Source organism: Macaca fascicularis, chromosome 13 (assembly GCF_037993035.2).
Source record: "Macaca fascicularis isolate 582-1 chromosome 13, T2T-MFA8v1.1".
NCBI classification, from domain to species: Eukaryota; Metazoa; Chordata; class Mammalia; order Primates; family Cercopithecidae; genus Macaca; species Macaca fascicularis.
In genome coordinates this window covers 110,534,244-110,556,984 of record NC_088387.1, presented here as the reverse complement: position 1 = coordinate 110,556,984, position 22,741 = coordinate 110,534,244, and the positions used below count along the sequence as shown (strand labels likewise).

Sequence of the window (22,741 nt, the reverse complement as noted above, 5' to 3'; positions counted from 1 at the left end):
AAGGTGGGGGGAGGCCGGCTCCTCTAATCCTCAAATCTGGGAATGGTTGTGGTGGATTGCTCAGTTGCCGTCACTTACAAGAGTGTCGGAGGGCCCATTCGTCTGCAGGTCATGGAAAATGAAACATCATTCATCTGGGAACTCTCAGGGGCAGGACCACATCTCTGGGAAAAGTGGGAGTCCTGTGAAATCTGGGGATGGCAAAGAGGCACCTCTAGTGAAATATTCTAAGAGGTGTCAGGCTCTGCTGAGTGCTAAATTAGAGAAAGCTGTTACTTATATAACTTCCTGTAATTGCCCGGCAGTAGCTGCAGCTGAGGACAGCCACCCTCTCTCGGTCTCTGCTGAGCGGAGGCTACATGGCCCTTCCTCCTTGCAGTTGTTTCACCTTCTACCTTGCGTGGAGTCAGACTTTTGCACCGAATCTGAGATGCCATTTTAAACAGAAGACTCCATTCTCTTGAAGATGGGAAATTCTTACGCTGGACAGCTGAAGACGACACGCTTTGAAGAGGTCTTGCACAATTCCATCGAGGCATCCCTGCGGTCCAACAACCTGGTGCCCAGGCCCATCTTTTCCCAGCTGTACCTGGAAGCTGAGCAGCAGCTTGCCGCTCTAGAAGGTAGGAGATGCACATTGCTTTTATTTGTGTATTTCTTTTATTGTGCACAGTTAGTGTTAGCACCAGAACTTGAAACTGTTTTCTTTATGTAGAAGACGTTGAATCTAGCAGAAAAGAATTATTAGAAAAAGAAAATTGTGTACAAGTTCTTACTTTGGCTAAAATGTAAATAAGTTTCAGCCATAAAGTTGCAAGAAATAAAATTTTCATTGAATCAGTAGGAGAAAGGAAGAGGACAACTTGTTCTCAATCGGTTGTTACTTACGCTCTTATTAGAAGGTTTGACATTTTCACTTGGAAAAGCAAGAAATTTTGACCTTCAGCAATATATTCCTTCTCTTTGTCCTGTGATTTGTGGCTATTATCTTTGCAAAGTAATAGTAGGTACGAGAACTCTTAGAAACTTTTAAAAACCAAAAGCAAACCCTTATAAATTTAATATATGCCAGGAATAAAGAACTAAATTCTCTTCAGGCATGGGGATGACTTTTTAGAGTTTATTTAATTATGCAGAGAACGAAATGATTGTTTTATAAGCCATGTGTTTTCGTGTCAGAAGTAACCCCTCAGCGATCCATAGTATGAGATCGCTCTGTTATGGAAGTTCTTTTTGTAAGTTGATGTCTTTGAAGTTACCCGCAGACTTCTCTTAGCTATTGAAGTGAAAAGGGGGCTATGCTTTAAAACAAAAATTAATTAACTAGAATTAAAGAAGAAAGCACTCAGTGAGCCAGGTCTTGTGCTGGGGTGGTCTTGCTGTGCGTACGTGTGTATGTGGAAGGGGATGGTTGGGTTGGAGAGAATTGCACCTAGAGAAAAACGAGGTGTGGAGGTCTTGTCTTCAAGGGGCCCCACACTGAGCTTGTGTGAGATCTGATAGTTCCTTATTCTAGCAGGGAGGCATTTTTGTGTCATTGTTTAAAACGTCCGTTACTAAATTCACCTTGCAAATGGCCCCTCTAAACCCCTGGAAGAACTGGATCTGGGTCTGAGAGAAACTAGACTGTGGTCAAAACCATGCATTAGGAAAACCAAGAATTCTCTGGCATTCACATCAAAAGCACCGATGCTTTCTGGCATGGGAGACGTGACTGATTTTATGGGGAGCTGAGGAATGGCTGGAGAGTATTTTATGGACTGTTTTTGGCCAGTTGAAAGACTTTGGTGGAATATGAATTACCTAGTCATCCTCTACCTCTATAGTATTGAAGAGCTTTGTGGCTAATGATGTGTTAGTAATAGTGATACTGATGGTAATGTTTATTTGAATGATACCTTAAAATCCACAAAGTGCTTTCACCTCACAAGCCGAAGTAATTGAATTCTGTGATTTGGGAGGATGGAAAGGTGGCTTGCTGGAAGCTTTGAGTGACTGAGCAGCAGTTGCACACGCAGCTTTGGCCAAGCTCTGAGCTAAAAAGGGGACAGACAAGGGGTTGAGTAGACTCAGGGCTGCCCACAGTGGGAGAGAGGAATAGAAAGCCCTTTGAGGATTCCAAATCAGCTTTCCCTCCTGTTGAAAGATCTTGATAGTTGCTTTCTGCCCACCTTTAACTGGGAGGCTGTGTCTGACATTCCGACAGCTCAGGGTGCCCTTATCTGCTGTTGGACATGTGGCACTGTGCAGGGACAGCACTGAGGCTTAAGCCTTCATTCCTCCGGTGCTGTGGTTGAAGGTTCCCTGCCAGCTGTCAGTCGGCTTGTCCAGCTCCACGTTGCTGTGAAAACTGGACCAAGCCCTGTGATTTTCCCATTTGTCCAACACACAGAAGAGAGAAGTCCTCCGAGAGTTTGGTTTTCTAGTGCGGGAAAACAAGGGGGCTGAGGGGGCTGGTGGGAAGGGACAGATTCCTTTTGCTTTGCTAAATGTCACCCTAAACCCAGCACTCAGCTAGAGCCCCTGCTTCCTGCATAGTCAAACCTGGCGCAGACAGGCTTATCCAGGCCACATCTCCTTGTGTCTGTTTGTCAGGGTTTCTTATCTCATTGCTGGCCTTCCTCAGGCAATGACATTAAAGATGGTTTTTATGACCGGGGTGCTGGTATGCTGAACACCCCTTGATCTGTTAACATTTTATGTATTTGTGAGGGGGATTTAGCAGGAGTCTTATTACTTTGCTCTTTGAATTTGGGCTCTTAACCTACCACCTCCTATAGGGGAAAAACCCTTTATACATTCTTGACTTTTTTTTAAAGGAGAGAGATCAACAAAACAGACACTGTCCAGCATTTTGGGATAGGTATTTATTCATTAAACAGGACATAGGTAAAATCCTGTAGTGCCACCCACTTAGAATGCCATAGCGTTTTTGCTCATGGAAAGAAAACACAATTGCATGTCAACACTGAAAGCAGTAGCCTTGTACGGAATGGAGGGAAGTGGTGCTCCAGGGCCCCTGGGTTCCTGTGTTTTGTTATTAGGATTCTAAGCTCCCAATCCAGTTGGTTTTGTCTAATGCCATTTTAGAGCTCTCGTCCTGCCAGGAGACCTGGGTAAACACGTCTGGTTTCGTCTGCTCCCGGGCAGGAATGTCCCCTCGAGCTTGTTGCTAGTGGATCTTCCCATCACAGCCCCTGCAATATCTGACGTAGACCTTTGACCTTTAATCCTGCTTTCTTACTGACTGGATTTTGAGCTCTTTCTTTGACCTTTTGAGGCTTACGACCCTCTTCTTTCATGCCTTCTGAGAGTCTGAATTCCTGTTCTTAGCAGCTTAGCAGAATCACGTGCAGGCATTCCCGGGTGTGCCCTTTGCTGCAACGGTGCGGGCCTTGGGGGCTGCTGGTTTTAGTTTTCCTGGGATTGTGTCTCCCTTATTTCACTGATAGCTGGTGTGTGGCATCCCCTCTGAGCCTCTATGGTGCTGGCTTAGAGACCAGAGTCGATTTTGCAGACAGAGTCTTCTGTGTCCCCAACACGGAGACCTGTTCTGCATTGCTGGAGCCTGGGGTCTGGGCATGACTCTTTACACCTTCTGCTAAAACCACGCCTGCTATTTTTAATGCCAGGAAGAAAGCATCCGAAGCAGGCTCAAGAGTGTATCTCCTTCCCCACCCCACCTCTGGGTAATCTCCACACAGCCTTCCTACCACCTCTGTGTCCTCTAAGCCCAGGAAGACTGAGACATCAGGAATTATTGAATCACTTCCTGCTGTGACCTTCCCAAAGTCATGGTTCCCACCTGCTGGAAACGTTCAGCTTCTTCTGTCTCTTGTCCCACAAGCCCGTTTGAAATGGTAGCCATTGTGAGGCTGTGTTTCCAGTATGCTCTACTGTTTAAACCACATCTGGAACATCCCGTGCAGCTCTGAGGGCCGTGTTTTTCCACGTAGACCATCACAACTCCAGGTGACCTTAAGGTTTGTCTGGATTAACCACCTCATTTTAAAGAGGCAGGATCAGATGCACAGAGAGGTTAAGTAACTTTCCTGCGTCCACATAGGCAGTGGCCCAGGCTAGTACAGAAACCTGAGTTCCCTGATTTCCAGTCCAGTCTCTTTCTGTTACACATGATTTCATCATTAACCCAGGTTGCTTAGCCCTCTGGATGGATGGATGGTGTTAGAGCCAAGTTAAGTGAGGGTTTGAGACATGACAGCAAATAAACCAATACTGGAGGAGAAGACAAAGAAATAAGAAGCGGGCCAGGTGCCACCACCTATAATCCCAGCATTTTGGGAGGCCGAGGCAGGTGGATCACCTGAGGTCAGGAGTTCGAGCCCAGCCTGACCAACATGGTGAAACCCATCGCTACTAAAAATACAAAAATTCTTTGGGCGTAGTGGTAGGTGCCTGTAATTCCAGCTACTTGGGAGGCTGAGGCAGGAGAATTGCTTGAACCCAGGAGGCGGAGATTACAGTGAGCTGAGATCGCACCATTTCACTCCAGCATGGGCGATAAGAACAAAAGTCCGTCTCAAAAAAAAAAAAAAAAAAAAAAGAAAGAAGAAAGAAAAAGTGAAGAGTGCCTGTATCCTAGCCCAGTGTGTTAAGGATGTTCATAATGACCCTGTTCCCTGAAGAACTCTGTATGCTATTTATTAAATGATATTTAAAGATAGAGAAGTTGAGAAAGATTTTTACTCCGAATGTCTAACTTACAAGAAGTTGGTAGGACTAAACTTCAACAGCCTGACATCCTGCCTTCTCCAGCAGTACTTAGTGAATAAGGTACGAATCTGTGTACCCAGAGCCACTGGGCTGCCCAACACAGTCATACTTAGCTTCCTTGTGGGGTGCCTGGAATACAGGGAAGAGCGAGGGCAGAGGCCCTGCCTGCTGGAGCTGAGGGTTCATTTCCCTGTAGTGACAGAGCGCAGGCTCGGGGAGTGGCGGGATTTCCATGGCCACCTCTAGGCTGTCCTGACCTGTTCAACAGTGACCATTCCTTCTGAAATATTATTTCCCTTAAAAAAAGCTTCCTACATCACTTCTCAGCCTTTTGGCTAAGATCAAGTGTAGTATCTGTTCTTATCAGTTTAAAAAAAGCTTCCTACATCCCTACCGTGCCTGACCCTGTTCTAGAATGGCTATTTGTATGTGTGTGTGTGTTTGTGTATCTAGTAATGTTTACATGCATTCTTCCCTTGGGGATATATATATATATTTTTTTTAAGATGGAGTTTTTGGTCTTGTTGCCCAGTCTGGAGTGTAGTGGCGTCATCTCGGCTCACTGCAACCTCCGCCTCCCAGGTACAAGTGATTCTCCTGCCTCAGCCTCCTGAGTAGCTGGGATTACAGGCACGCACCACCACGCCCAACTAATTTTTTGTATTTTCAGTAGAGACAGGGTTTCATCATGTTGGCCAGGCTAGTTTCGAACTCCCGATCTCAGGTGATGCATCTGCCTCGGCCTCCCAAAGTGCTGGGATTACAGGCTTGAGCCACCGCGCCTGGCCTACAGCACCCGGTATTCCCAGGCAGTCTCTCATCCAAGTACTAACCAGGCCCGACCCTGCTTATCTTCTGAGATCAGACAAGATCAGGTGCATTCAGGGTGGTATGGCCATAGACAATGTGCAGTTTGACAGCTCTCTTGTATTGTGTGAAGCTGTTCATACTACCTATATTTTGTCTCCCAAATGAAGCAGTGCGGGTTAGGGGCGAGAGCATCAGCGTTGGCATCACACATGGCTGGAAATACGCAGGCCAGGCTGCTTAGCACATAGTGGAGTAGCCGTGGGCCAGTTGCTGGATCTCTCTGAGCCTCCGTTTCCTTTTTTGTAAAATGGTCTTCCTATGACACTATGGTACCCTCTACACAAATATCTTTGGAATGCTACTATGTCCAGGCATTGCGCTCAGTCCTTGTCAGCCAGTTCTTCACATATTAAACGTCTAGTGTATGTGCAGCTGTGGCAGATGGAAGAGAAGTGAACTTGAATTTGGAGTCGTGAGGTCCAGGTCTGTGTGCAGTGTGACCTTGGGCGAGTCATCCAACCTGAGCAAGCCTCAGCTTTTTCCTCTAGTAAAGAAGGTTGATAAAACCCGACTGACAGAGTGTTTGTAAGGACAAGTTAATTCCGAACTAGCTAGACTTGCTGAGTGCTTGTTAAGGATGGGTAGAACCCATTCTGGATTAGTCCTGTAGGTCCTGGGCTTGTTAAGCCTGAGAATCCAGGCAGAGGAAAGGCCCCGGGGGAAGCTCTGAGGCCGGACAGCAGCTGCCTTGCTCATCACTCTTCTTCCCCCATCTAGGTGGTAGCCGAGTGGACAATGAGGAAGAGGAAGAAGAGGGAGAAGGAGGGCTGGAAACAAACAGCCCCCCAAACCCTTTCCAGCTGCACCCTCCGCCTGAAGGATGCTGCACCACAGATGGTGAGCCTCTGCCAGCCCCTGGCCAGGCAGTGCCTGCTATGCTGCCTGGAGGCAGTGGCCAGGCCGGTAACTGAGCCTGTGACTGTGTGCTGTAGGGGTCCTCCTTGGTCTTCCTCTTTGCTTTCCCTGAGGTGTGAGCTGTGCCTGTGGGCCCCCAGCAGGTGCTGGCCCGGCCTGCCCTCCTGAAGCGGGAGCTCCAGAGACACCATGCTGGGATGCTAAGGCAGGCCTCTGTGCTGCTCTTTGGACAGCCTCAACTTGACCAGTGGTTTGGGAGCCAGACATTCATTTTTCTGTGTTGGTTGCTTGGAACCTAGAGTACATTTTCCCTACTCAGGCCTGTTTGCCCAGCATATTGAACTCAGAAGTGATTAGGAGGAATAATCAATCTTTCTCTTTCTCTCTCTCTCTCTCTCTCTTTTCTTTTCTTTCATCTTTGACAGAATCTTACTCTGTTGCCCAGGCTGGAATGCAGTGGTGCAATCTCAGATCACTGCAACCTCCACCTGCTGGCTTCAAGCAATTCTCCTGCTTCAGCCTCCCAAGTAGCTGGGATTATAGGCACATGCCACCACGCCTGGCTAATTTTTGTATTTTTAGTAGAGATGGGGTTTCACCATGTTGACCAGGCTAGTCTCAAACTCCTGACCTCAGGTGATCCAACTGCCTCAGCCTCCCAAAGTGCTAGGGTTACAGGCGTGAGCCACCGTGCTTGGCTGGAATAATCTTTCATACCCATCAGTATGTCAGTGTTGAACAGGCGGATACACATAATCTCAGGGACCCTGTTCAGTCAGTAATGGTACAGTTTCACTGTTGAGGAACAGAGGCCTGGAGATGCTGGGCGGGTGGCACCTTAGCCCTGTGCTAAGAGCTTGTGCTGTGCACTCAGAGAGGCGTGGGGCAGACCCCTGACTCTGACACCCATGCACCACACAACCTCTTTGCTAATGAGTTCATCTGTCCTGACACCATGCCAGTCAAACGGGGAGGCCAGTTAGCGGTGAGAACATCACTTTGGGCATCAGACACAACTGAAACATGCAGGCCGTGCTGCTTAGCAGATAGTTGAGTAGCTGCATTCCAATCACTGCATCTCTCTGAGCCTCCGCTTCCTTATTTGTAAAAGGGTTTACATAGGACACTGTGGTACCCCATACAAATATTTTTGGAATGCCTACAATGTCCAGGCATTGTGCTCAGTCCTTAGTTATTTAAGATAACTAACTGGTTATTATTAAATTAAGCAGTAATTGAAGTAATTATTGAACTCTTTGCTCTGGATATATGGAGATAAAGGGGATGAGAGATCCCTGTTTGATGGGAGCTATACAGGGAAGTGGACACTTTGCACGCAGTTGGGAGCAAGCAGGGGTGCATGGAGCAGAGGAGGGGCTCTAACGCAGGTAGAGAGTTTTGGGAAGGCTTTCTGGAGGAGGTGGCCCTTTGGGTTTTGGAGGATTAGTACGAGTCAGCCAGGAGACTGTGGAGGGCTTGGAGGAAGCTGGGAAGTTCCAGACAGAGGGAGCAGCATTTGCAAAGGCTTAGTCAGGTGAAATTACAGCTCATTTGGGGGAACTGCTAACAGATTTTTTACATAGGGGCCTGAGGTGTGGCAGAGCCAGGCTTGGAAGAGTGATGAGACTTGGTGTGAAGGCCCCGTGTGTTCTGCCTTGGGGTCTGGACTTGACCCTGAGCATGATGACTGGGAGGGGAGGGACTCGGCCCTTGCTGGGCTGCTCTTCCAGGCAAGGGGAAGGCAATATGGTGGCTCTTAGTGAGGTAGGTCTTCTAGTGTCTAAGTATTTAAAAGGCCACTGAATTAAATGGTAAGAGGTAAACCCTTCAGCCAGGCATGGTGGCGCAAGTAGTCAAGTCCCAGCTACAGGGAGGCTGAGGCAGGAGGATTGCTTGAGCCCAGACTTCGAGGCCAGCCTGGGCAACATAGCAAGACCCTATCTCTTAAAAAAAAAAACAAAACATTAAGAGGTTAAACTCTCCAATGGTTATTATATTTTCACATAATTTCCAAATAAATACAGTAAACACTGTGACTACTCATGGCCTACATCCCTCCAGCTCTTCAGAAGTCATGGACCACACCAGGCTGGGAGGGACCTAGGTCGGAGAGTTAGGGGACCTCTGGGAATTGATGTTGACCTCAGGGAATTGACCTCCCTTCCCCAAGCCAATGCAAGGAACTGCCCTGTATTAGTCCATTTTCACACTGCGGATAAAGACATACCCAATATTGGGCAATTTTCAAAAGAAAGTGGTTTCTTAGACCTACCGTTCCACGTGGCTGGGGAGGCCTCACAATCATGGTGGAAGGTGAAAGGCACATCACGTGGCAGCAGACAAGACAAGAGAGCTTGTGTGGGGAAACTCTTCAATATCACGAGAAAAGCGTGGGAAAGGCCCACACCCATGATTCGATTACCTCCCACCGGATCCCTCCCACAATATGTGGGAATTGTGGGAGTTACAGTTTAAGATGAGATGGGGGTGGGGGCACAGCCAGACTATATCATGCTCCAAACCTAGGAGTCAGCTTGGCCTCCCTTCCTGGTCCACCTCTCTGTAGCTTGCAGCAAATCACCCAACCTCTCTGAGCCTCAGTTTCCCTATCTTCAAAATGGGAACAGCCACACTTTGCTGCAGGTGATGAGATGAGAGCTTTGCAGAGCCTGCCTCTCCAGTGCCTGGCATGTGGTGGTCCTGGCCCCACGCCTGCCAGCGTCTCCCCCACAGGTGTTGCTTTCTTCTGCCCCCGCCCAGCAGCACATGGGAAACCACGGAGCAAATGCTCAGTGAGTGGGGAAGCCCTGCACGCAGGAGCAAAGTCTTCATGATGTCCTGTAGCGCCCTGCTGGGAAGGCCTTGGCTCATCGGGGCTCCCAGAGAGGTCTCAGTCGGGAGTTAAAGCTACAGGGAGCACAGGAGATGGAGCTAGGTGTGCCCTTACCTGGGACAAGACCCTGGAAAAGGCTTATCCAAATTAATCTCAGCTGGCTCTCTCTTTTACCTTTTCCCCTAAATATTTGTAGAGATGTATTATTTGAATAGGAAATTTACAAACTCTAAAACGCAAAAGGTTCCGAAGGGCATGGAATGAGAATCTCTGTGCTCTCGGCCTGCTCTGTGCCTGTGTCCTGGCCACGAGTCCTCCCCACCGCCCCCTAGAGGAAACCAACGCTATCAGATTCTCAGCCTTCGTTTTTCATGATGGCCTCTTTCTCAGCCCCAAACAATGCAGCATGTAAGAAACATCAGAGGACCCTCAGTTTCTTAAGGATTTATCTTGTATGTGTTTCCATTTGCCATCATGTGTTTAAAATTTCTTCCTGTTGAGCTTCATTTGCACATTAATGTGCATTACATGGTGGCACCAATAGACAAATAATGTGTGACCTGTGTCGTGGATAACTATGATTTTATATATGTGTGTGTATATATATGTGTGTGTGTGTGTGTGTGTGTGTGTGTGTGTGTATATATATATATAGAGAGAGAGAGAGAGAGAGATGGAGTCTCACTTTGTTGCTTAGGCTGGAGTGCAGGGGCACAATCTTGGCTCACTGCAACCTCCGCTTCCCCGGGTTCAAATGATTCTCCTGCCTCAGCCTCACGAGTAGTGGGATTGCAGGTGTGCGCCACCATGCCTGGCTAATTTTTGTATTTTTAGTAGATGGGGTTTCACCACATTGGCCAGGCTGGTCTTGAACTCCTGACCTCAAGTGATCCTCCTGCCTTGGCTTCCCAAAGTGCTGGGATTACAGGTGTGAGCTACCATGTCCGGCCAACTAAGATTATAGTTTTCTCTCTCAGGATTAATTTTGAGGTCAAGCACACCCAGAGATAAAGGTTTCTCCTGAGCAGACCCAGAGCGTTTCCTCCCTTTGCCCCTGTGACCCCGCTTCTGGGAAGCCCTGGGCAGTGTGTGAGCCCTGTCCACCCCTCCTAGGGTTCTGCCAGGCCGGGAAGGACCTGCGCCTCGTCTCCATTTCCAACGAGCCCATTGACGTCCCTGTGGGCTTTCTCCTCGTGGGGGCCAAGTCCCCCAGCCTACCGGACCATCTCCTGGTGTGCGCCGTTGACAAGAGGTTCTTGCCAGATGACAATGGCCACAATGCTCTTCTTGGTAAGTTCTGCTTTGTCCTCCTCTGTGGCTCTTTCTGCACTGGGGTAGAGCAAGGTCAAGGGAGGTCACAGCGGGGGGTGGTGGCAACAGAGGGACCATCTTTAGGACCCCAGGTGCAGCATGCAGCCCTGTTTATGTTTTTTGGTAGAAGAGTTCTTTGTGGAATGGAATGCAAATGAGATGCATTTACAGTATGACTGCATCCCTGCAGAAAGCTCACCATTTAGCATTCATTTTTCATACATTTATTCTTCAGACCTCCCTAAGTGCCCGCTTGTGTCAGGAATGGGTGACAAACCCTGTCCTAGACAGTCTCGGAAATAGCCTACAGAGGCAGAGGAGAATGAGGCTGAGTGTGTTGCTGCCTCCAGAATGTTCTGTCCTGAAGGACTGCCAGGCACCCTGTATCTGTTTTCCCCTTTGGTTTATCACTCATCCTTCAAGACATGGTCTGTTTGCTTGTTTGCTTGTTTGTTTGTTTATTTATTTTGAGATGGAATCTCTCTCTGTTGCCCAGGCTGGATTGCACTGGCACTATCTCAGTTCACTGCAACCCCCACCTCCTGGGTTCAAGCGATTCTCATGCCTCAGCCATCCAAATAGCTGGGATTAGAGGAGCACGCCACCACACCTGGCTAATTTTTGTATTTTTAGTAGAGATGGGGTTTCATCATGTTGTCCAGGCTGGTCTCGAACTCCTGGTCTCAAGTGATCTGCCCACCTTGGCCTCCCAAAGTGCTGGGATTACAAGCATGAGCCACCACGCCCAGCCAAGAGGTGGTCTTTATTATCCCAGTTTTGTAGGTGGGCTTGTATCTGTTAACTTGCCCAAGGTCGCATGAGTAAAGGGGACAGAGCCAGGATTCAAACTCAAGTCCTCCTGGCTCCAGATTCTACCTGGTACCATCCCACAGTCAAGGTCAACATGGGGTCAAGATGGGGGAGCTGCCGCTTTCCCTTCCAGCCCTGGACACCACTAGCCTTTGATCTTTCCAACAACTGTTGGCCCACTAAGGCTCTGAGTGCAGAGCTGGGGCCAGGCCTTGCCAAGCCTGGCTGCCTTTGCTCATATGATGTAATTGAGTTCTTACTGTGTGCCAGGCCATCCCTCAGCAGGCTCCCCCATTGTGGAGTAAAATCTAGGGACACCAAGGTGTGGACTGAGAGCCCAGGGATCTGGGTTCCTGTCCTGCATCTGCCCACAGGTCCCTGTGTAGCCCCCTGGGCTTCTGTGTCCTCATCCATGAAGCAGGGAGGTGACTTCCACATGTGCCCTGGCCCTTTGGCTGTTCTCATCCTGTGACTGTGGCTCCAGCCCCCTCCATCTGGCCTGCCTCTTTGGAGGCAATCTGGGCGGGAGGCAGGATTGGTAATGATCCACTTCAGATGTAGCCTCAGGAACAGTCTTCATGCAGAGCAAGTTTGATTGTGAGAATTTATGGGAAAAACTTCTAGATTGAAAACCCCCACAATTTCTTACATATTTTCCATGGGTATAGACATTGAAGCCTCCAGTTTTGCACTTGATACGGCCCCAAAAGCTGGGAGGATAAACTCACTCCATGGGTAGTTATTGAGCACACTTTACGTCTGAGGAGCTGTGCAAAGGATGAAAATGGAGAAGGGAGAAGAAATGAGATGGCTCCTACCACAAAGGCACTGGGGACACACACGTGTGTGAACTCCGACACAAGGCAGGTGAATGTTCGCTGGAGGGACACCACTAGACAGTGACGAAGGGGAGAAAACATTTTGGCCAACTCTCTTGAGGCAGGCTCATGGACTCACTGTAACCAGTTCTCTAAAACAGAATCATCCCAGGAAACCCACTCTAGCAAAGAAGCTGATGGAATCATTCAATGACAGACTGAACGCTTACGACAGTCGCCCAGGATGAAAGTGAGTCCGGGAGGCCGTGCCTGGTGGCCGCCTTAGCGTTTGATCTGGCAGTGGCCAGGGATTCGTCTGGATTCCACCACTTTGTGACTGTAAAGGAATTGCCAGGGCAGTAAATCAAGGAGGCTCTGCCTCTTGGCCTGCAGAGACGAGGATCTTTCAGTTCCTTCACCACCAGCCCAGTAACAGAGCCAGCTCATCGAGGAGAGGAAGTAGGAGCTTTGTTAATTGCTTGCCAAAAGCCATCTGAAATGGGTGACAAGGCCTGGTTGGTAATAACCATCACTTTCTTCTTTTAATAAAATAACTTTATGCTCTCAGCTTGCATACTTAACACTGTTTAGGTTTCCTGCAATTAAGTCTGATGGCTACACAGGACAAGGTGGCGCCCTCCAGCCCTGCAGCGGCAGAGCTCAGTGCTTTTTAGTGATCTATAAAATACAGGCTGGGGAATACCTTGGAGGAAGCAGCAGTATTAGGAGACTTGTTTTAGTGACTTTTAATCAACTCAGGTATTTTATCTGAAAAAGCTGAAAGATTAAAATCTAGGTGTTTGTTTCAGTTTATTGCCCGGTAATTTATCTAAATGAGTTGACAGCTCAGACATAAAGAGGGAAAACATATCCCACTAGATTGTTTTTTTCTTAGATGGGAGTAAACGAGTCCTTTGTTCATTCAGCAGGCAAAGAATTCAGCATGCATTTACTGAGTATATAACCTGAAACGAAAGCCTGGACCTTCAGTTACGTCTGGGGGCAGGGTGGGGGGACGCAGGCACACCAAGAATCAGCCTAGAAATCCACAACAAACAACTCTGTCAATAAATCTTACAATACATCCTCGTGCGACATGGTCTACAGAGAGGGTAAGGTGCTCCGGGAATCGGAGGGGCCCAGTGAGGATGGGAATGGGAGGATGTGGTATCTGAGTTGGGCCCTGAAAAATGAGTAGAATTTTGCCAATTGGAGAATAAAAGCAACAGAAACCAAACACTAATAGCAGGTGGCACTTTTTGAGCATTTATCATGTGCCAGAAACTGCACGAAATAAGTTAAAATAGCCAATGTGGTGGGTCTGTTATTATCTAGAGTTATATACAGACATGAAAGCACAGAGAGGCTAACTGACTTGCTCAGGGCCACCCCGCTGTTTGAACCCCGACGGTCTGGCCCTGATGCCCAGGTCCTGGAGGATGAAGGGCGTCTCAGCAGAGGGAAGTCCCTGTGCATGACAGCATGGCACGCTGGAGAAGTGGCTGGCGTGCTCTGTGGCTGAGCAGAGGCTGGTAGAGAGCGTGGCAGGGTGGCGTGCTCTGTGGCTGGAGCGGAGGCTGGTAGAGAGCGTGGCAGGGCGGGGTGCCCAGCTGGGTTCTGCTCGGAAAAGGAGCTGTTTTCTTTTTTTTTTTTTTTTTTTTTGAGACGGAGTCTCGCTCTGTCGCCCAGCCCAGGCTGGAGTGCAGTGGCGCGATCTCGGCTCACTGCAAGCTCTGCCTCCCGGGTTCACGCCATTCTCCTGCCTCAGCCTCCCGAGTAGCTGGGACTACAGGCGCCCACAACCGCGCCCGGCTAATTTTTTGTATTTTTAGTAGAGACGGGGTTTCACCGTGGTCTCGATCTCCTGACCTTGTGATCCACCCGCCTCGGCCTCGAGCTGTTTTCAAACTACAGAAGCACAGAGTCTCGTGGTATGAGGTGATCTAGCCTTCTTTCACGGTTACCAACACATGGCCAATCTTGTTTCATTGATAATATCCCCCTCTTCTCCTTTTCTGGGATGATTTTGAAACAAATCCCAGACATTGTATCATTTCATCTGTAAATTTCCACAGGGCATTATCTCTAAAAGATATTGGGGCCAGGTGCAGTGGCTCACGCCTGTCATCCCAGCACTTTGGGAGGCCGAGGGGGTGGATCACCTGAGGCCAGGAGTTCGAGACCAGCCTGGCCAACATGGTGAAACCCCGTCTACTAAAAATACAAAAATTAGTCGGGCGTGATGGCAGGCATCTGTAATCACAGCTGCTCGGGAGGCTGAGACAGGAAAATCATTTGAACCTGGGAGGCGGAGGTTGCAGAGATCAAGCCATTGCACACCAGTCTAGGCAACAAGAGTGAAACTCCATTTAAAAACAAAACAAAACAAAACAAAAAAACAGCTTTTCATTAGAAACCCAATACCATTATCATATCTAATAGATTTAACAGTTATTTAATATTATCAAATATTCAGTGTGTTCAAATTGTATCTTACAGTTTTTTTTTAAAGCAATTGGTGCATTTATATCAAGATCCAGACAGGGATCTTCTAAAGCATTTGGTTGCTGTGTCTCAAATTTTTCTTAATGTGTAGGTCCTTCCTCCCTCGTTTTACCCTTATAATTGATATTTTAAAGGATATTTAGAGTGTTAGATGTTAAATTTAGATGACTGTGTTTTAATTTGTGTTTTAAGAAGATCGCTTAGAAGACACACAACTGATTTTTATGCAAAGGGAGAAACTGAAGCAGAAGAACTAGTTATGAACTTACTGCAGGATTCTAGAGGAGTATGATGGCCTGAGAGTTTTATGTTTCAAACCTCACAACATCATACTATTTACCACCCCTGAGTGCTTCATCTTCCCTGGGAACACCTGGGACCCCTGCCCCACTTCCTGTCTCACCTGGAATCCTGGTACGGCTCCTTAGGCTTCCCCAACACAAGGGGGCCATTTCTACACTTGAGCTGGGATTTGGCCAAAATACCAAGGCAGGGCCTCTGGGCATATATATATAAAAAATACCTTGTTTTACTTTGCTCATGGGCTTTTCCTTTCTCTATCCAGGTGGGGATTTAAAATAATGTTTCCCAGATTCTGTGTTTTCTTTTTTCAATTAATATGGCACAATGAGCCAAAGATGATCTTATTTTTGTCCCAAGTAACTGTTTATGTTCAGGCACGGGGAGGGTGGTCATTAGTTGCTAGGTGTAGTGTGTGCTCATCTGAGCTCGTGGGCTTTCAAGGCTCATTATTTGGAAGGAACAGAGAGTTGCTGTTCAGGCCCAATTTAAATCCCACTTGCCAGGATGTCTTCCTGGAATTGCCTTCCTAAATTACTCCTGCATGTAAGCAGTACCTGACTGCGGTTTTGAGGATAACTCAGCTCTTTATATGATGATCTTTATAAACTCGAAAATGCTGCCCGAATTTGAGGAACTGCTGTCATTGCTACCGGTCCTTCTGCCTCAATCGTGGGATTATTTAACTGTGTCTGTTCATTCTTCCTAACAGGGACCATTTCTTTTTTTAACCAAAAACATTACCCAATTATGAACCATGCATTTTTAATGTATGTCTTGCCCAGAGCACCTGGTTCGTTTCCTATCAGATTTTCTTTCTAAACATATTTGTGCACAAAAGTATCCATCAGATTTGCATTTTTTCATGGAGGGTTGATGACTAGGGCTAAGTGGCCCTCTGCACAGGGACAGTGGTCTAGAGTAAGGCCTTTCTGAGCATCCACTCTCCTGGGAAGGCGCTGGATGGAGGCATCAGGCGTGGGGGACATGTTTGTGGCTCCCAGCTCTGGTGCAGTGGCTATCAGCGAGATCTCCTTGGACTGTGGTTCTAGAAGAAAGGTCAGGTACAGGTGAACTTCTAGAGGCATCCCTGAGGTTTTGTGGGAGGACCCCTCTGCAGAGGGAGTGGCCCCAGCAGTAAATCTGGGCCATCTCCAGCCTGCTATGAGCCAAGTGCTCAGAGACCACTGGGTCTGAAGGAAGCCACCTACGGATGCTTCCAAGAAGAATCATGTCACTTGAGTCCTAGAAGGAGGCATAGGGCCCATTTAGTCATAGCCTTCCCTTTGATGGTTGGAACATGGAAATGCAGAGAAATGGAACTGCTTCCTCCACATCTCACACTGTTGGAGGGGTGGGGGCTATCTATTTGCTCCCCTAGGGCCGCATGTGAGTGTCATGACCCCTACTGTGCTCGCCTTCCTAGTCCGGGGTAGAGAAAGGAGGGCTGCTTGCAGAGTGCCCCTGACATGTTAGACATCTCGTAGGTACTTCACCCCCATAGTGCTCCTACAAGGTGGGTTTTTGGGAGGAGATGCGTTCCAATCCTAACTCCAGCACTTTCTACCCTGTAGCTGTGGCTGGGTCACCCTGTACCATGGCTGGGTCACCCTGTACCATGGATGGGTTTCTGTCTCTCCCTCTGCCTTGATGCTTTCATCTATGAACTGGGACACTGCTGCTGATTGCTTTGTCAGACTTCATGAGGTTTAAATGAGAACATTTATAACATGCTTGACACAGTGCCTGGCCCATGACAGGTGCACTATGAAGTCGCTATTGTCACCTTGTTGACAGATGAGGAAAGCAAAGCTCGGAGGTGTTAGTTACCTGTCTCACATCACCTAACTGTAGTTAGGATTTGAACCCAGGCCCCTCAGACATCCAGGCTTATACACACTCCCTTGCAAGGGTTGGGGGAATGGATGTAGCTGTCCTCTCAGCAGAAGGGGAGAGGCTTGCTCAGCGGCCACCACACATATCTGCCCAGGATGTGCTTGTTAAACAAATGCTACCTGTAGCTGCTAAACTAGACACACGGGAAAATCACAGGGTGTGGCTGTGCGTGGTGACAAGAATCGTGTTTATGATGGACTGTTTCCCATGGTGAGGACACTGAAGGAAGAATTTCGATTCTGGATATCCATACCCGGCAGGAATTTGAGATTTCAGGCAGGATCCCATGCTTTCTAAGCCTATCATATAAAAAAACTTTCTAGATTTCCAAGTCCTAAGGTAGATTTCTGAAGAGAACAGTTCATTATTTCCCTCTTTCTCCTGTGGTTTTGTTGGTTGGCCTCTGTGGCTCTCTCTCCAAGACACCTCACAGAAGAGCAGCTGGGTCTCCTGACCAGAAAGTTTTTGCCAAAGCAGAAAAGCAGTTTGCTCGCTGAGTCCCTAAATGTTTCCTGTACTAGCAAGACCCAGGGTGTCCACCCTCATTTCTGAATCACAAAGGGCTCCCTGTTGTCTATGCTTCCCATCCCATCGGAGGAGATGGAGGCGGCCTCTGCGGCACAGCCATGGTCCCCAGCCCGTGTTTCTTACGGGACAGAGGCCTGTAACCTGCTTAGCTGTCTCTGGAGAGGGATGACAGCCTGGCCTTGGCAAGCTGCTCTTAGCGTCTTGCAGTTCTGTTTCCTGTTCATCCATCTTTTAAACAACAGGCTTAGAAGCCCTTCCAGGGAGCTCTGAAGGTTTCTTCGGGCCTTGTTCTTAGGCAGCAGTTGAGCTGGGTTTATCTCAAGCGTCCCTAAGTTGGAGGCCAATGAATAAAGACATGAGGTTATTCCTTCAGAGTGCTTACAGAAACCCTGACAGGCTGCTGTTCACAGTTACCCTGTTTCCTCTCTCTTTTCTTCCCTCTTGATATTAACTGGCTGCCTGCCATGTGTGGGGCATTAGTCAGTACCTGTACACTTGCACACACGTGCAGTCATGCTGCGAGCTTAGAGGAATAATGATGGGAGAAAGACACAAATTTCAATCACTGGGATGTTCAGAGGCCCCTGAGCTACAGGAAGAGCCTGGAGTCCGGAGGAAAGTGCCAGCCAGCCTTTGGGTCACAGAAGGCTCTTGGGAGTAGGCACTGGAGCAGGGTGTTGAGTGAGGGCTGGATGTATACAGGTGGGGCCCCGGAGGAGAGGATGAGCCTGTCGATGGAGGGCAGTGGGAGCGGGCTGGGTTGAGAGGCAGGGAGTCCAGCTGGGAATTAGCATATCAGAGGAAGGACAGGAATAAAACTGGAGATGAAGGCCAGGGGGCATCAGGGCAGCCTTGGATGCCAGGCCTGTGGGCAAGAACGTCATCCTCAGGCTGGAGTTGGATGCCACACTTTCTGTACCTATGGATTTGAACAACGGGCCTCTCTGGTTCTCTGATTTCACAAAGAAGGACTTGCCCTCCAGGTTGACTGGCTCCTGTGGCACTTGTGGATTGAGATGAATGGCAAGAATGGCCCTGGTTCCCTGTGCGTGTTAGTTCCCTGCCTGTCCCATGGAAAGCGAGCACTTGGAGAGGACAGTGTTTCATGTCAGGACCTTACTGTTTGTGCTGGCACAGAGGGAATAGGACTGTGGAAGGTAAATTATCCTGTAACTGTCCTATGGTGAGGCCAAGAGATCTGTCCTTATTTCTAATGCCTTTTGAGGAAGACTAAATACACTCAAAATAGATCAGGGAGTCCAGTCAGCCTCTGTAATGTAGACGTCTTATTTATCTGTGGAGATGTTTTTAACCTTCACTAACTGGAGTTATTTTGAACACTAGCCAGAGACCTTAGGGAGACTTTTAGAGCAGAGTTACACACAGAGCCGGGTGGCCCTCACAGCTTCAGGCACAATGACCTTTGTAGACTTATCAAATGGAGAATATGACACATGAGTCTTAGCTTCAGGATCTCCTCAGCCGAAGGCCTTTGGACCTGTAGAAACCAGACATACCGGTGGGTGAAGCAAGGCCATCTTATGATCATTTAAATAAGAGCAGTCATCCTGGGCAGAAGCCAAGTCTTCACATTTCTCATCTTAACCAGCACTCCCGCTGCCTATGGTTTGAATAGACTTTACAGTGTGTGAAGGTCTTTTCAGGCACATGTCTCTGGATTTTAATAGCTCCCAGGAGGTGTTTTTGTCATTGCCACCATGTAGGAGGCTTGGTTAGAGCCTCACAGCTGATGGGAGCCTCCGTCGCCTCCCAGAAAGTCAGTTGTAGGCCTGGTGCAGAGGCCAGCAGCAGCAAGATAGTCACATTCTAGCAGAGCGTCTCCGTCCACTGGCTGCTAAGCCACGGAATTCACTCGCCAGTGTGCCGGCCAGGCATTGCGGAGCTCTCCTGATTTCTTTTCAGAAACTCACGGGATCAAGTTGAGAGCAGGATGGAATTTTGGACTCTTAAGAGGTGTCCCAGTGTAGCCCATCTCATTAGTCACACTGCTTTGAGAGTGGAACTAACCCACCCCTCTGGAACTAAGAGCTCTCGTATCATTTCAGGTGCCCCGATCCGTGTACACGGTGGAATGGGATGGCTCTTGTCTTGCAAAGTTTGCTCTCTACATAGATGTTTAAGTAGCCCCCAAGCACGTTAAATCTTTCACATTTGCCTGGGCCCATCTCTATCGCTAAGTCTTCTTGGTCCTCTTTTACTTGAGTCGAGGCCGTCTTAACCTCTGGGCTAGTCTAAGAGGGTGGGGTGCTTGCCTTGTGGAGTTCTCTGGCTGGTGGTACAGGAAGTGGATCTTCAGAGTTTGGATGAACTCTGTCTTATTTGAAAAGGACCGGCCTGGCCAACGTGGTGAAAGCCCATCTCTACTAAAAACTGCAAAAACATTTAGCTAGGGATGGTGGCAGGCACCTATAATCCCAGCTATTTGGGAGGCTGAGGCAGGAGAATCACTTGAATCTTGGAGGTGGAGGGTGCAGTGAACCGAGATTGTGCCATTGCACTCCAGCCTAGATGACAAGAACGAGACTTCATCTAAAAAAAATAAAAATAAAAGAATAAAGATGTTTATGGTTTACTTTCTTCTCCAGGTTTCTCTGGGAATTGTGTTGGCTGTGGAAAGAAAGGCTTCTGTTACTTCACAGAATTCTCCAATCATATAAATCTGAAACTGACCACTCAACCCAAGAAGCAGAAACACTTGAAGTATTACCTGGTCCGTAACGCACAAGGGACTCTCACCAAAGGACCTTTAATCTGTTGGAAAGGCTCAGGTGGGCAGGTTGGCTGTGGAGGAGGTGGGAGTGCTGGACCCCCAAGTGGCCCGCAGTGGCTGTCGCTGTGATGCTGGGGAGAGGCCCCTGCATAGCAGCACACATCACAGGCAAAAGGCCAGGCCTATGAAATGGAAAATGCTCCATTTCGTTACGGGCGTTAAGCTGGTTGACAGTGACAGTCTAATTGGATGGGATGTTTAAAAGTTGACAGAGGGCCAGTCGTGGTGGCTTATGCCTGTGATCCCAGCACTTTGGGAGGCTTAGGTGAGCAGATCACTTGAGGTCAGGAGTTCAAGACCAACCTGGCCAACATGGTGAGACCCCGTCTCTACTGAAAATACAAAAGTTAGCCGGGCATGGTGGCGCCCACCTGTAATCCCAGTTACTCGGGAGGCTGAGGAAGGAGAATCACCTGAACCCGGGAGGTGGAGGTCAAAGTGAGCTGAGATGGTGCCACTGCACTCCAGGGTGGGCAGCAGAGCACAACACCATCTCAAAAAAAAAAAAAAAAAAAAAGAGAAAGTTGACAGAGGGCCAGACTGTGCATTACCTCCTATGGCAAGTATTTGGGGTGCTGGTTCTCATCTTCCCAAATTGAGTAGTTCACCCAAGTGGTCCTCAACCATGGGTGACTTTCATCCCCTAGGGAACGTGTGGCCATAACTCGAGACAAGTTTGATTGTCATGACTGGATGGTGCCACCAGCATCTGGGGTAGGGACCAGGGTATGGCTGAACATTCTGCAGCGCACAGGGCGGCCCCCAGCACAAAGAAGCCCACTGCAAATGTCACCGGCACCAAGGCTGAGAACCTGACTTAAGACAGCTCGGCTTGAAAAATGCCCCACACAAGTCCCTGAACCCTGAACTATGGCCAGAAAGATCAGCTTCACGTTGCTGGTCTCTGAAGAAGTGATTGGGCTGCAGCTTTCAGAAACGTTGGGAGCAGGCTGCCCTGCCACCCTCTTTGTCTCAGCTGTACCTTTCATGGCCACAGTCAGCTCTGTGGGGCGAGGGGGAGGCTGGATCCTCAGTGGCCTGCCGCCGGTGGAGGGCAACAGTGGGGTATGAGGTGTTCCTCCCTTGTCTGGGCTTGTTCCCATCTTGTCTTCTGGACTCTCCCAGTCAGGTCCTGGGAGTAGAGGGAAGAGGCCTTAGGCTGGCTGGCTCTGGGAACGCCTCCCTCACACCCCATTCTTCCTTCCTCTCTGCTTTTCTTGCTTTGTTCACTAAATGCCTCCTGAGCCCCTATTACTTGCCAGTCATTTCTCAGGCCCTGAGGATGCAGTGGTTGTGCCCTGTATGGGACCAGTTCACCATCTTTGATCACCTGCTGGGTCCAAGCACCTCAGAGGTTCTCCACCTCACTGGCCGCTGGGGATGGCCTTTCCCAGAGGAGGAAATAAGGGCGGAAGATGGTATCGTTTATCTTCAAGTAACACTCTCGTCTATGGCTACGGGTAGCTGTAGGGTGACTTACTTGTATAATTCGTCCCTTTCTTCTAAATATTCACCATAGCTCCCACTCTTGACAACCAGAGCTGCCCCTTGGCATGGAGCCACAAGTAGGAGTCACACCCTCGCCCTGGCTTCGTGCTGAAACAAAGACCAGGATGTGGTGGCAGCTTGTGGGACTGTCTCCATAGCTCACTGTCCTGTAGGATACGTTCCACTGCAGGAACTCATTTCGTAACTGTTGGAGAAGAGCGAGTTGGTTTTCACACGTGCACCTTGCCCCCTTAGAGTTTAGAAGCCGGCAGATCCCCACCAGTACTTGTTCTGGTTCCTTCTTCCCGGCCCTGGAGAGCACGGCTGCCTTCCCCAGCGAGCCCATTCCCGGGACGAACCCCAGCATCCTGACGGGAGCTCAGCAGGCAGGTGAGGCGGCAGAGACACGCCAGGGCTGCTGAATCCACACCGCTGGCATGTCTCCGATGTGTCCGGTTGACTATGTAGCCAAGCATTCTTCAAAATAAATCAAGGGGCTGTTATCTTTAACACCTTTACTTTCATCTTGAATTTGTAATACTCTTCAACAAAGAATGCTAGCTGTTTCATTGGGAGGGCTTTTCTTTCTTCCTGTTTGATATGAAGTGGGATCCCCTGGTGGGGACATATGCAGGGTCCTTCTGCAGCACCGCCCCCCATACAACCCCCGCACGGCATAGAGCTCTCTATGTAAAGGTGCTGAGTCAGGGTTTGAATGAATTGCTAGAAGGGGCGGAAAAGACCAGATTGCTGCCATTCACTCCGTGCGCAGCACTCCCCAGCTCTGTGAGTGCCTTGAAGCCCAACAACCATGCTGTGAGCAGGCCTCGGTTCCTGCATGTTACTGATTGGGAAGGTGAGGCTCATGGAGGCTGGGTGCTTGCCTAGGACCTCGTGGGCAGGAGGAGGTGGAGGCAAGAGGTGACATTAGATGTGAACCCTGATTCACATGCTCGGCATTTCACCATGTTGCACAGACTTCCAAAGCATGGTGATTGTTAT

General features: G+C 48.8%; 1 protein-coding gene, 1 non-coding gene and 1 pseudogene across 42 annotated transcripts in view; 2 read left to right on the top strand and 1 right to left on the bottom strand.

Moving 5' to 3' along the window:
• The window catches only part of GREB1 (growth regulating estrogen receptor binding 1), a 160,190-nt gene that overhangs the window by 73,612 nt on the left and 63,837 nt on the right, over positions 1-22,741 (top strand). For 22 of the 41 annotated variants that reach the window (XR_012422657.1, XR_012422658.1, XR_012422659.1 and 19 more), the window contains exons 2-6: positions 380-623; positions 6,322-6,441; positions 10,406-10,582; positions 20,067-20,249; positions 21,995-22,129. Coding sequence is in view for 36 of the 41 variants with exons in the window: in XM_065527412.2 (XP_065383484.1) it covers positions 467-623; positions 6,322-6,441; positions 10,406-10,582; positions 20,067-20,249; positions 21,995-22,129 (772 nt within the window). In the remaining 5 variants the exon portion in view is untranslated. Of the gene's footprint in view, positions 1-96; positions 624-6,321; positions 6,442-10,405; positions 10,583-20,066; positions 20,250-21,994; positions 22,130-22,741 lie in introns of those variants that run through there. The other 19 variants (XM_065527411.2, XM_065527408.2, XM_065527410.2 and 16 more) reach the window with 9 other exon arrangements.
• On the top strand, positions 5,050-5,224 carry LOC123568547 (U2 spliceosomal RNA; annotated as a pseudogene).
• LOC123568454 (5S ribosomal RNA) lies at positions 5,519-5,637 on the bottom strand. The gene has a single exon (XR_010580678.1). It is a non-coding gene; the product is annotated as a 5S ribosomal RNA (ribosomal RNA).